Genomic DNA, 14555 nt, shown 5'->3' on the forward strand with positions numbered 1-14555 from the left:
CATCTTAAGAAAATAATTTGTAATGAGTCTTCAAATACCAGATAAGGAAAACTTTACTTACTGAAATAGCTGCCTTTGACTGACTGACTAATAATATGTACTATCAATGAAAGCGGACTCCCTTTCAGTAGAGGAGTTTTAGTGATTCCTACCTTGCACTTTGTGCTGCCCTGGAGTGCATCACCTGGTGCAAGGCCAGTGGCAGCCCCAGGGTTCAGGTCACTTGGAGTTCTGCCCAACGCCAAGCTATAGCTGGACACCGACTCTGGTGGAGTATCACAGTCACAAAGCACATTTGGGGATGGGCCAAGTGTTACAGTGGCTGCACCTTGCGTCTGTGGATCGGCCAAGCTAGATAACCTTGTGGAAGGTAATTCCATTTCTAAACCGTCTGAAAAGCCCACAATGTTTAAGGATGCTGAATGCTGGGAAAAGAAAAAAAAAGAAAAAAACCCCAATAAGTTAATAAGATTTTCAGGAGCAAAATGCTACTGTTCTTTCTATACTGGATGAGATACTCTGTTTCAGCTATACATAATCAACCAGTTGTGTCACGCGGTCTTGAAAGTATCTACTATAATCTTACACCATTTCCAAAAGCTTTAGAGTTTCTACCATTAAAACTGAAAACTGGAAAAGGAGACTCTTCTGTGATTTACAAAAAATGTCTTCCTTTGATCAGACCAAGGGATCCTGATTTTTAACTCCCTACGAAGAATGGGAAATCTAAGCATGTAGAATATTGTACTAAATCAATCCTTGATATAAACCCTACTAGCTTCTGTTAAGTTATTGCAGAAGAAATAAGATTCAGATCAGAAATTTTATCATTTTATTCAAAAATCATCAGATCACTTTATTCAGAAAGATTCAGAAGAAATACTATTCAGATCTGACACAAGTGGATGAACCTATTGTTACTGTTAATGATGCTGAAAACTTTATGCTAGTTAGCGAGTCTGTGCCATTAAAACCTAAGGCATTTGCCCTTTAACTATCATAGTGTAAATCCAGAAACATCTTACATGTACTAACGAGGAAAGGATGTACATGTCTAGTTTCCAAAGAAAAATAGTATTTACCAAAGTCTCTGAAATAGTTTTAGCAACATGCATTTTCTACTGTCTCATGATTTGTCATTGTCAAAACCACAGAAATACTGTCATGCAAAACAAAGCAAATCCACCCATCTAGGTGACTTCCTTAAGCTGCCTTACTCCAGGAATGTGTGACTGTACTGAAATCAGGACTCTTCTAGCATCCATATGAAGCAAATATAAGCAGTCTTAAGAAGTATGCAGACCTGTGTCATTTGAATATGTAATTTTCCATTTATTTCATCACAGTTCATTGGTGTTTCACCCTTGATAACTGACTGAATAAATCCTTTTCATTTGACTACAATACAGTAAGTAGCACTCATAATATAAATGAAGACAAAAGAAATGTGTTGATTGCATCTGAATTAGAGTTTAATTTCATTGTTGTACTTATTTTTCTGCTAGGGGCCTGTGACTTAGAAGTGAGTCTGAGACAGAACCCATTTCCTAGATTTAATTAGTATTTTTCTCAACTGTTACTCCATTTTGGATTTTGATACCTTTGTCCATCTTAATCCAACAGTGGTAAAGACAGTAGCCTAGATTGAGCTGTCAGTTGTGCCTGTGTAAATCATACATAATGCCAAAGAAGTCAGTCTTGAATTCCTCTGCTTGCAATGCATACCACCTGTGCGCTAAGAGAACACTCTGCCCGCAGACATTAATTCCCACCTAAGGATGGAATTTAATTTCTTTTTCCTCAATTTGCAATAGACGCTACAGTAGGAGCTTTGCCTGAACAGTGACCACTTACATTTGATGAGACAAAATAGCCTGTATTTGAGACAGAAAGAGGTCAGCTCTTCTGCAGCACTAGGGAAGGTTTGTGCCATTCTACCACACAGTGCTCTAGTAAGTCTGTTTTAAACAGTCCTTCCATGTAGAAGGCACCCCGGAATGTACTGGGTCTCTGCAGCCACGGTATTGGCCATTTTTCTCCTCTTGAGGAAAATGAATGTCCCTGAATCTAAGCTGTCTGAGCTATAATAGCTTCTTGGAACCAGCTGGAACTAGTCAAACACGTTCTTCCTACCTTACATTTGAGCTGAAAACTACAACACAGCAAATGAGGAAATGCATTGTTGGAGGCACAATCTTCCATATACTCTGTCTGATAGAGCATTCCTAAGAATGCTTAGGTTTCAAACCAAAGGAATATATGTAGGTCAGAAAGGAATCCAGCTTTCATGGTCACACATCCTAAAGAAGTCCACAAAGATCAAAAATGTTCATTTGCTGTCATAATTTGCTTCCGATGGGTTCCTGCATATGCAGTGACAAATGTGGCCTATCAAGTACACATTTCCCTTTTCATTCCATCACTCTCTTTATCACAAGCCTTTTTCAGATGACAAAATAAGCATGTGAATTGTTCTCATATCACTTACAGAAAATATAACGAATAAGCAGAATTCGTGCTTGAACTGAACAGATGGACTGTAATCAGCCTTGCCTTTTCCCCTTATTTCAAAGTCCATTGTGGGCATTAATTAAGTCCCTGTGAGGTAGTTAGATATTTATTTAGCCAGATTCTCAAAAGCACAAAGCATCCACAAATTCCTGTCTGAGTCAATAGGAACTACATAATGCTGTGCTCCATTGGAAATGGGCATGCTGAGGCACACATGTGGTCGCCACACCACCCAAAGCTGCATAGCAAGTTAACTGGAGACCTTGTGGCTATTCACTTCTAGTCACTACACGCATCTTCCTTTACTTATGTTACCAGAGCGTGCCATCATCTATTACGTATTGAGATCTGACCCTGTGAAGACCCGACGGTATGTAACTGTATACACTGCAGGCAAAATGTTAGCCCTACTAAGACTATGGTAGGATTACTCCTGGCTTCAGTGAGACAAGTTTACTTACTGGGAGTAGTCGCTGCGACAACTCCTACTGCAGAAAAAAAGAAATAGACACATGCATAAGACTGGCACAACTAAAATTTTTAGAAAGGTGAAATTCAATTGCATTATATGGCTATATCTTTTTTACTCTTCTAGCTAGCATCAGTTTCTTCAGAGATCTTTTTAGATTATATAAGCCAATATAAAACCTTACTCTTGTTAAAAAGAAAAAAGAATAATGAGGCCATCAAACTGCCATCTGTCTTTCCCTTGGGGCAAAAGTTAATTTTGTGGTTATTTTAATGATGAAGCAACATTATGATCTTTCAGTGCAAAATATTAAAACTCACAGTTAAGAACAGACACATTCCATTCTGATCCATGGAACTGCTGTCAAGTGTGAAGTGAACAATGCACTGGGAACAAGGCTCATTAATAGCCTATTAATTCACTCCCTAAAATAATCATTTCTTTTGCCATTAGCAAAAATTTCTCTTTTCCCTTGACAGTTCAGCTAGTTTTTGCAAATGGGATGCCTTTAAAGAATTGATCTCTGTTTTATAAAAGCTCTATTACTTTTACATTGCACCCTTTGAACAACAACAAGCATTAATTATGCTCTTGGGTAGAGGGTGACTTCAGCTGTAGGTTAATTTTGAAACTTTTGACATTTTAATGTACAGCCTGGCACATCAAACTACATCTGTGTCATTATAAATGGAATTCTCATTGTCTCATAATTAATTTTGGTCTGATGATCCTTATAATATAATGGCAGCAGCATCACAACCCCAAAATGCCTTCTACCACAAATTTCATAGCTATGGTAGTGAAAGGTAAGAAGAAAGAACATGCAAAGTGCCTTCAGAGAACAAAAAATAAACATATTGTTCAGTTCAAATATTTCTTTGATCACTGTTGCATTTAAAAAGGTGCAGTGTAAACATGCAGCACTAATACAGAAGAATTCTGAGAAGCAAATACTTACCTTGAAACACTGGGATTAGGATTTGTTAGGATTGTTTTGGCAAGTCTCAAGGCTGTTGACATTAAGTGTCACAGATAAGGAAAGCTAAAACTAGGAACCGCCAATTCTCTTTGCTATAAGAGAAATAACACGCTGCAAATGGTTGCAGAGTAATGAACGGCTGCTATTAAGTGGAGCAATCCCCCTGGCAGCTCATTATGCTAGGAGGTTAAACAAATGTACTACTCCAATCCAGTTGTTTAACTCACCGCACACAGCAGCACTGATAGCACCGTCTACACATGCTTCCTATTCATATTTCCCAATTTTAGAATAGAATCTAAAGGATTTCCTTTCCGTTTTTATGAGAAAAAGAATCCAAATCTTCCTTAACATTTTGTCTGAATAAACTGGAGCTTGCTTAAAGCGGAAGGAGGAAGAGATCGTATGGAGCAAGCAGCATCGTGTTTTATTTATCCTTTTTTCCAGGTCAAAGGAAAAGGTTTTGTTAAATTAACATTCTGGGAAATGTATCTAATTGCATTAAGCATGAATGCATTTGTGCTGTAAGCAGCTCAATTCTTTAAAGTCAAAAAATAGTCTGATACTTTAGGAATTTGCAGGACCCTAAAGTCCAGGCTGTTATCGTTACCTCCTTCACCTCTAATCCCCCTAAAATTAATAGTAATTAGAAAAAAAACAGCAACAACAAACTCACCCGGGTCCCAAGTTCACATTTTAAGTCCTAGGGTAGGGTATTAAATTATTATTACTTTCAGTCACTAAGTAGTCACAACATGCTCAGTGCAATACTAATAAAAATAAAACCTGCACTGTGCCCCACAACCCCTCTCCCACAAATTTCACATGCTTTTAAAGAAAAAAAAAAAAATCATTAGTTAAACACTTGCCACCAAGATGGAAGAGTTGTCAATAATAAAGCTTAGGACAAATGTGTTGGGGCAAAATACCCAAGAATGCCACCTACAGCAGACTGAGATCAACTCTTCTCTCTGATAATCCTGTAGTAACAGCAGCACTGGCATGTCAGAGCCTAGAAGTTCACATGCATGAAGTCCCAGGAGAGGTTGAGAGGTTCCACCATGAACTGTCACTATGTTAGTCTTGCATGAAATGCCACCATTGCATATAATTGGAATAAAACAGAAGCCTCTCTCAGAGTGCTCTCAAGAGTGCTCCTTGGATGGCATGGAATATTTTCTAGAATTTCCCCATTTCAGCTACTTTATGGTGCTTGAGACAGACAGAGCTCTTGAACTTAGAAGCTGGGACTTACTGCAAATCAGAAAGAACAATACAAAAATCAGCGTTATAGCACTATACAAAATTTCCACGTCTTACACCTTGATTACTATTTCTGGTCACCCTGTCTCAAAAAGATTTATCAAACTCACATAATATAGAAAAATGGCCAAAGACATAAAGGGCCAAAGTATAGAATGGCTTCCATGAAAAAAATTACACTAGAGAGACCAGCAATCACTTTTCAGCTTTAAAAACAAATGTTTGAGAAGAAATTCAATATAGACCTATAAAATATGGATATTATGAAGGTGGTGAATATAGAGTGATTATTCACTGGGTTTCCTAACACAAGAACTAGAAGGCAACCTACTGAATTATCAGGCAACAGACTTAAAGTAAGGAAACAGAGGAACTTCTCATGCTATGCAAAACTCAGTTGCTGCTGAATGCTGAGGAGACCAATAGTATTAAAATAGACTCCAAAAATGGATTAGACAAATTCATAGAGGAGGGGTCCATGAAGAGCTGCAAAACACAGTTGTCTGGGTACAACCTTCGTATCGGAAAGTCCCTAACATGCTGTTTTTCAGAAGCTGGGATAGTGTATCATCAAAGGATCAGTTTATATTCGTCTGTTTATTATACCCTTTCCTAAGCATCTGCTATTAGCTACAGCTATACATGAACAGATACAGCTGTTCAGTAATAATTTACTAATACAGTGCATGACGTATTCAGAGATTTATTTTAAGCAGAAGGTGAAATAATAGCTCAAGGGAAGAAACCCTCAAAGTTTTCTAAGGAACATAACCAAACGTGGGTTTGACAAACGCTGTCCAATCTACTCACAACTGATCAGTGCCCCAGAAAGCAGAACCACAAGTGCCCAAGCCAGTTAGGTTTTTCGGATGAGTGGGTATGGTACAGAGTAGTCTACTGCCCAGGACCCAATCAAACAGCTGGACAAGGCAAGGAATCCTCCCTCGCAGAAGAAAGGCCCTGCTTCTAACTAGAGAAAGGGGTACACTTATGGATCTGAGGAGGAGAGATGTCCAGCTGGCCCTGCAACAACGCCAATGTCTGTTGCAGCAGCACCTGAGGCTCAAACTACAAATTTGTGCTATAGATGTACAGTAATTATGACATTTCTTCAAATGCTAGGTACAGCCTTTAGACCTCTTGCTCATCACAGCCACAAATGACAATTAGGTACATGTAAGCAAAACAGGAATTTTATGCCCTTTATTACACTTGAAAACACAATTAGGCCAAAAATATCTTATTATTTTCACCTCTGCTCCAGAATAGATGACCTCTCTAGTCCTGTGCGCAAATTAATAACTCAATATCATACTATGTAAAAGCAACAGGAGGACCGTATCATTGCAGAAGGTTGGTAACCCTTTCCACAAAATCGTTAATCTAATTGAGTACTCATTCCTTCACACTGCAACTTAGCAATTCAATAGCTTGTATAAAATCTGTTTACCAGAGCTTGGCACGATTCCCCAGAACAAAAGTGCAGGTATCACAAAAGTTATTCTGAGATTTGTCCTCTGTCTTGCTGGAGAGGTTGGGTATTTGACAGGCATGGAGACAGAATAACTCCATGATCCAAAACAGAGGTCCCAGCTACATGAGTGAAGTATACTGACAGGGGAGCCTGAAGAGAAAATTGTATCCATTTTGTACATAGACAGGAAACTTTCATTTCTAGTGTTGCATTCTTAAAAGGTGCTAATCAAGCCCAAAGTTATGCTAAGTGCAGTACTTGACTTATGTCAAACAATCAATGGTCTAAGTATAGAAACATTTATTCTGCGCAAAAAATTCAATTCACAGAGAAAGAATAGTTAGAGGAATACACAGGAAGACAGAAAGGCTGACAAAATATCGCCATTAATGTTCCAAAAACAGTGAAACGAATGAAAATAAGCCCACACATAGCTGAAGTTACATGTTTAGAGACTATACTATACACATACATAGAGAGCAGATAGGCACAGACAGGAATTACTCTGAACTTTAAGACAGCAATAGCCTTGATGCCAATGTTTCTGATCAACACCAGCTAGAAAACCTTACTTTATATGACTGGAAAGCCAAAATTCTGTCTGCTCATTGAAGCTAGATTTAATTTTTGTCCTGATAGATGGTGAAATCTAACACACAAGGACATTTTACAAGCGCACAAAATGTTTCATCCTTGCTTCTCTACTTCTCCTTATCAATAACCAGCTTTAAATGTGAGGGACAGAAAACAGTACTCATCAGAGTAACTTGAACAGGCGTTCTTTGAACTCAAAAGCACTCACATGGCATACGTGTGCCTCACACCGTGGTGTAACGGCTGCACCAGCACTTGTCTGGGATGATCTGAATAACGTACTTGTGGTTTCCCCGTTTATGAGTAATGTTTTGATCCCAAACTATTAATAGCATCTGCTCTATATTGCTTCACACATAAATATGATCCCATATACAGACAATTCATCTAGTTATCAGCCAATAGTATCAAATGCATACCATAAACATGTTTCAAAATTAATGCACAGATGTTTAATTACATGAGCAATCAAGTCTTGCTCCCCTCCAAAATAAAGGAAACCACTGGGCTAATGGAAGCTTTTATTTTTTGACAGATCTTGGCAAACATACCACTAAAGAGTTAATTCTGAGTTTTTCTACATCATGGTTCACACTGCTTTCTCTTTAATGAAAGAATCTCAGTAGCCAGAGAATTACCTACTCCACTAGGAATGCTGTGCACAACGAACCCGGTCAGAGTTCAACGGAACTGCAACACAAGGCCAAGAAGTCCAATACCAATTATTCTCCAAAAGGCAGAATACATCTCTTCTCCAGGTAGCAAAAGGTTTCTCTAGCCATTTTCTCCACCGTATTTTCCAAGTGCAGTATTTTAGACTTCACCACATTCACTTTTTCCATGTCCTCCAAGAACTTGAGAGAGATTAAATGTTCTGAATACAGCCCATATGAAAATAAATAGACAAACACCTCTACAGAAATTTTTGTCTGGACATGACCGTGAAAATATTTAATCAGGTGAAACAGAGATGAGAATCAATAGACACATCCCCTTGTTCTTAAATAGGAACCAATCTCCCATTTAAATGTAGATTTAACCTAATTGTCAGCAAAAGCAGACATCTTTAAACAGCATTCATGAAGAATTTATTTCAAGGGTTTCCTTATTGTCCTGCTTCCCTTCATCATTTCTAATTAGCCACTGCCAGAGCTGTCAGTACATTATGGCTTCATCCCAAACAGCTCATTACAAGAGATAAATACAATCAAAGATGTGGGATACTGTAGCTGTTGAATGTCCTCATTTCTTGCAGAGGTACCAGGAAACTAGTAAAAAAACAGAGACACCTGTGCTTTCTGCACAAGAGCATACACTTCTCAGCACCATTAGAAAAATTTCCATTTTTTTTTTTCTAGGAGTATCCTCCTCTTGCTGCCTTCTCAACTTGTACAGCAATGAATCAGCCCTTCTTCCTTTTTTTCTCCTCCTTTTCCCATCAGACTACACCAGGCTCTCTCTTGCACATCTGCTTCCATTTTCTACCCTCTTTCTGACTTTTCTTGTTTAAGCTGTTGGGAGTAACCTTCCTTTACAGGTCCAGAAGAAAAAGGACAGCTTCTTCAACATGCATGTAGAAAAAGCCTCTGAAACCTGGTTGGTTAGCATCATCATTCATTTTCACAAATAACTTTGAGGGTGTGTCTGCATTACAAGAAAAGTATGTGCTTAGGTTCATGGTCTTGCTCAGAGCTTAAATACACATCTTCAATTTTTACAGTCATATCCTAAAGTAAAGGTAGCCCTATCCTAGAAAATTTGCACAGCTTTCCTCAGTCCTGTGCTCTATCATCAGAGGTTGAGGGAGATCTGCTTCCACATGTGAAAGTTCAGAGCCAAAGAGCATCATCTCAGAATGTTGTGATACCATCAGCCTGATCCAGAAATTCCATAACATCTACAGGATTAAGTTAGCAATTGCAGATTTCTTCGTGGCTTCCAAATCTGACTTGCATGCTGCTTCCAGATCCTCAGTAATCATTACCTTTCTGTGTCTCTACAATTCCCAAAAGGATCTCCAACAACTTTCTGAATGGGTATTGCATCATAAATATGTTGGGTCAACAAAGCTACATACTAAATAAAGAAGGATAAAATAACTTCCTTTTGGGGCTAGTAAGGAAAGACAAGTTTTTCCACAATATTCTGCACACAAATTCCAAGAAAAAATATCCATGAAACACTTCTACATGGTACAGAACATGAGTCATGCACAAAAGTACCAAACAGATTTGAGCAACCAGAATATGAAGTGTTGTTTGGAGTGCTTTAAACAAACTGTACAGAGAAGTAAAAGGCAGCTTCTCTGCCTCAAATGCACAGGTGATATCCAGAGCCAGCAAGGATCTACTGATATAGATGAGCCTTCCTGGTTTTGTTTATGCTGCTTCTTCAATAGTTAGGGCCTCCCAGTAGGTGCAAGGATCAAAGCATGAATCTATTATGTGCTGAAATATTCTAGAGATACAGAAATCTATTATTTTTCTGCTTATACATGAGCAAGGAGGAGTATAACAGAATTATACCCTTTTCAGACACCACATCTTCAGTAATAATTAGTGTTGTTATTTCCAGGGCAACTATTTTGAAGGATGATTCTCAGGCCTGATTTCATCAGAATCTCTGACTTTTTTTCTCAAATTAACTGCTGCTAGTATGGTAATTAGCAAGTCTTGACAGTTAAATCCCTAGAGATAGGGACTGGACAGAATTTACTCAGTGAAGAAATAGGTCTTCTATTCATTCACCAGTTCATCCTTAACAATCATGCCAGCCAGATCTAAACACTACGAGCTTATAGAGCAGTTGCTGATCCTGGGTACAGCACAGTGTGTAGGCATCTTACTGGGAGATGCGCACTAGGTTAGGCTATGACTGTCTTCCAAGACTGACAGCCATTTTGTCAACTTTTACTGTATTTTAATTTTTTCAACCTGATTGCAGATTCCAATGCCATATTATATTCAATATTATCAAATCACGTTTTCCCTTTAAAATACTTTTTTAAAAAAAGTTCTTTATACCTTCCTTACTGGGTGGAAAGCTGATTGTTGCAATGTGCTCTCAGCGGAGTGACCGCTCACACTGGCTTCTTCATCTAGTGACTGTGCCAGGGAGGGACTATCACTTTTGTCAAGAGGAATTACAGGTTTCTGGGCATCAGGTTCAGTGGAACTCTCACAGACCTACAAATCACAATTAAGGATGTGTGTTTTCAAAATCTCAGGAAGAAAAATGGTAACAAATTCACATCAACTCACGGCATACACAATATGACGAGACTGGAAAGACTAAAACAACAAAGTTGTTCAAAGTAACCCTAAGTAGAGAGATAAATGAAGAGAGAAAGATTTCTCTCAAACATTAATGAATTAAAAAAAAAAAATCAATAAAGCTGCTGAAATGTACAGCTATTCCAAAAGCCTGCAGTCTGCCCCTACAAGTAAGCCATTTTGAGAGCTATTCAAGGTGGGAACTCCACAGAATTTACACAATGGGAAGTCCCAGCCACTTTTCCGCTGCAATCCCCACTGTTTTGAATGGGTTTCAAAGCCACCTTATTCTGCACCTTATCTGCCTTGTAGTTTGGATGCTTACCACCAAGCACTGTCTCTTTTTCAAAAGCGGGATTCTTACCAACAGAGAAAAAAGGGGAGAAATTAGTGCTGCTGACAAAACTGTAACAGAACAGCATGTATGCATACTGATGAAAATCTTAAAGGACATGATGCAGTAGCAAGAGCAGTTACTAGTAGAATGGGAAATAACTCTCAGACCAAAAGAAGGTGTTCTTCACTCTCTTTTCACTAATCATTCAGAATCAAAAGGAAATCTTTTCCAAGGACCCAGGGCTTAAAGTTTCCAGTAAAAAGGAGTTGAAATGGAGAGTGAAACTACTGCAGTCCTCTAGTTACCTATTCACAAAGGAGGAACAATGATGCTTTTATTCTCCCACCTGCTACTCACCTCGTCTATTTAGAGATTCAGATCTTTGAGATCCAGGTTGTTTATGCAGCACTTTACAGAAAATTTTGGCCCAATCTGCATGAGGCATGAAGCCTCTGCAGAATACAAACATAGACAACAACAGAAAGCTCAACCAATACATGAAATCTCAAAGGTGTCTCCCATTTCTGAGCTTACATTGACTAAACACAATAGGAAAGAACTTTTAGAGAACTTACTTGTGCTTCATCTTGGATTTGTTGCTGAACTGGGGCTGGCTGCCTCACTATGTAGTTGATTTGACCAACTATGGTCTGTTGAACATGCTGAGGTGTCTTAGCTTGGTTCAGCTGCAAGCCGGACTGTCCTTGGGCCTGCAGAAGAAGCTCAAGATCCTTTTTCATCTCCTCCAGTTCAAACTGGTGGTGCATTATGTCCAGGCTCTGCTGGATGACTTGTTTGTGAGTGTTCTCATTCTGACCTGATGGTGGCGATGCTGGTGGCAGCTGCTGCTGCTGTGGTGGCTGCTGCAAGTGGTTAGATTTTATCTTCTGGAGATGACCAAGTTGCACTTGCACAGTTGATGTCTGCAAAGAAGCCTGTGTGCGGAATGGCTGTGGATGGCTTGTGTGAACTTGCTGAGCCTCATGTGATACAACAGCATAACCCAGGGATGCAGTCTGCTGCAGCTGCTGGGATGGTAAGTGCTTTCCCATCCTCCCAGACTCATACTCTGGCTCTGACCATGACTGCTGTTCCAGCCCAGACTGTGTTAGCTTCACAGGCTGGGGGGCACCCCTTTGCTCTTTGTCACGTTGCTGCATGCCGTACTGCAGAGGAAAGTGCTGCTGATGCAGTTCAGGAGGTTGTCGAAAATTTTGATGGTGGTTTATGTCTTGGTAAGAAGGCTGAGCTTTGTTTGCGTGAGGTGTGCTGAGGCAGCGTGAGCAACACACAGGCGTAGGACACTGAACTGCAGGTGGAAACTGATGTGGCTGGCTATTCACAGGCTCCAGCTGTGATGCTGGTGAACGGTGCCCATGATACGAGGAGGTCTGTAATCCTTGCACATTTCCGCAGAGTAGCACATCTGAGTGAGAAACCTGTCCACCTTCCATAGTGAAACCACCTGAAAAAACCAGCAAATTTACTCCCTCCTATGATCTTGACAAATTTACACAATAAAAACTGTGAATGATGGCCATTTCCATGTCTTCATTTCAAATATAAAAGATATTCAAATGTCCTATCCAAACAGTCCTTCAACATACCTTCAAGACAAATTTTTCAAGATTTTTCAGTGATGTAAAATCACACCAAACTCCCACTGATGTCAGGGGAACTCATGGTTGAATTACCAGCAAATGCTTTGAAAAATTGATCTCAACTTATTTTATTTTAACTGATGGATATGGTTTATATTTCCATTTTTTACTAAAGTATGAGCATAGCTTCTCATCCATAAGCACAGGTACAAAAGACTGCTTCCAGGGTGGAAGTGACAAAAATAAAAGAGATTGATGTTATGTAGGTGAGAATCATAAAAGCTAGAAACAGAAGTGACCTATGAACTGATCTTGTCCATGCTTTTAGTCAAGAGAAGATTATTGCCTGTAATACTTTTGATAGTGTTTTACCCCATCTAATTTTAAATATCTTAAAATGGGAAGAGAACCAATCTTTTAGACCATTGATCGGCCCACCAAACTGAATTTACTGTAAAAACTCACTGCAGTTGTGAAATTTATAGCTGGTGGGAAACAAAGTCACAGTAAGCACAGTATGCACATTCATTATATAAATAACACTGTAATTATTATACAGCCAATGTCATAAAGCCATCTTTGTGCCCGTTAATTTTAAGTGTCTCAAGCACTGCTCAGGTCCCTCGGCCACTAAGATACTGAAGGATCTGAGAAGCCCAGGCATGACTGAGCCCATCTGCCCCTGGGTAAGGCAAAGGAAATAATAGCACAAGGCCCACTGCAGATACTCCATTTCACCCAAGGTACTCCTTACAGGACTGCCACAGTCACAGTGGTGTAGTTACAGAGCTATTGCTTGCTGGGACAGAACTGAATTTCAAATACATTGGACAAAGTCAAGGCTATTTGATAGCCAGTGACACTACATTTTAAGTAATTTCAGTTAAAAGTTATTTGTTTAGTCCTGCACAGTGTTTCCACTAAACTAGTAGTTGTGTTCTTACATCGTGATTATGTAAGACCATCAAACATGATATTTATAGAGTGTATTTCTAGGTAATGTTTATAAGGTAATACTAATATATAATGATGTCTTAATAGGTGAATTGATATAACCAGAGGGAAAAAACAGAAAAATTCAGCCACACTAGCTTTTCTTCAGTACATGACAAGAGGTACAAAACTGGTAGTCAAAACAAAAAAGGATAGCACTTTAGGGAAAGTACTGTATTGTCTATATCTGTCTTGTCTAGCTTTGGGCACTTGCTTAATAAACAACAATATATTTTCCTTACCCAGATTGGACAGTTGTTTAGTCCAGTAGGAGGGATCCCAAGTAAATCTGATGTTCAGAGGAGGGCCTATGTCTGTGTTACAGTTTGTCTCTAACAAGCGCTGGATCTGAAATACAATCTGGTAAGAGATCAAAGGATGATGATTTTATTCACAATTATAAGATCATGAAAAATGTTTATCTGAGAAACATTAAATCCTTAAAAAAGTTCTCATGCTTACTGCACAATTTCAATTTACTGAGAAAATAAGTATTGCTCTTACCAGTTCTTTACTGAAGAGAAATGGGATGCTGTTTTTACTGCACACTGCCCAGCTGATGAAGTTCTGCACATGTTCTACCTGTCTGCTTAAAACCACAACACCTTGCAGCTGTTGCTCCAATTTCTGCTTCCTTTCACTGGTGATTTTCTGTTAATAGTAATCAGTAGAAGATGTCATTCTTCAGACATACATAATGCATACAATCATTGGCACTACATTATGCATTATTTGCAGTGACACTGTTATTTAGAATCTCTTTAAACCACCAATCATAAAAAGAAAGCAAATCCTAGTCAACAGATATGTCTGAATTCAGGAAGAACAATGACTTCTCCAGGAGCGAACGACCTACATCATTCTGGTTTTGGTTTAACAGAATAATGTAACCCAAGGAAGCTGTATAAGTTGAATCAAATTTGCACCTGGATCACTTTCTTGTCTCTTACAATATGCAAGAGAAGAGACCCAACAAAGAATATAAAAAGAGGGGAAGCGTGCAGCATTTCCTCAGAATGGTCTTCCAGTCTCCAGCAATTCGTGATTTAGGGACCACAAAGA

At 38.9% G+C, this 14555-nt stretch overlaps 1 protein-coding gene across 1 annotated transcript in view; it reads right to left on the reverse strand.

Moving 5' to 3' along the window:
* TRIM66 (tripartite motif containing 66) overlaps positions 1-14555 on the reverse strand; it is a 54460-nt gene that overhangs the window by 14116 nt on the left and 25789 nt on the right. Inside the window, 5 exon segments of the mRNA XM_052811873.1 lie at positions 153-425; positions 10314-10475; positions 11475-12364; positions 13736-13853; positions 13998-14144. Of these exon segments, the coding sequence (XP_052667833.1) occupies positions 153-425; positions 10314-10475; positions 11475-12364; positions 13736-13853; positions 13998-14144 (1590 nt within the window).

Source organism: Harpia harpyja, chromosome 16 (genome assembly GCF_026419915.1).
Source record: "Harpia harpyja isolate bHarHar1 chromosome 16, bHarHar1 primary haplotype, whole genome shotgun sequence".
Lineage (NCBI taxonomy): Eukaryota > Metazoa > Chordata > Aves > Accipitriformes > Accipitridae > Harpia > Harpia harpyja.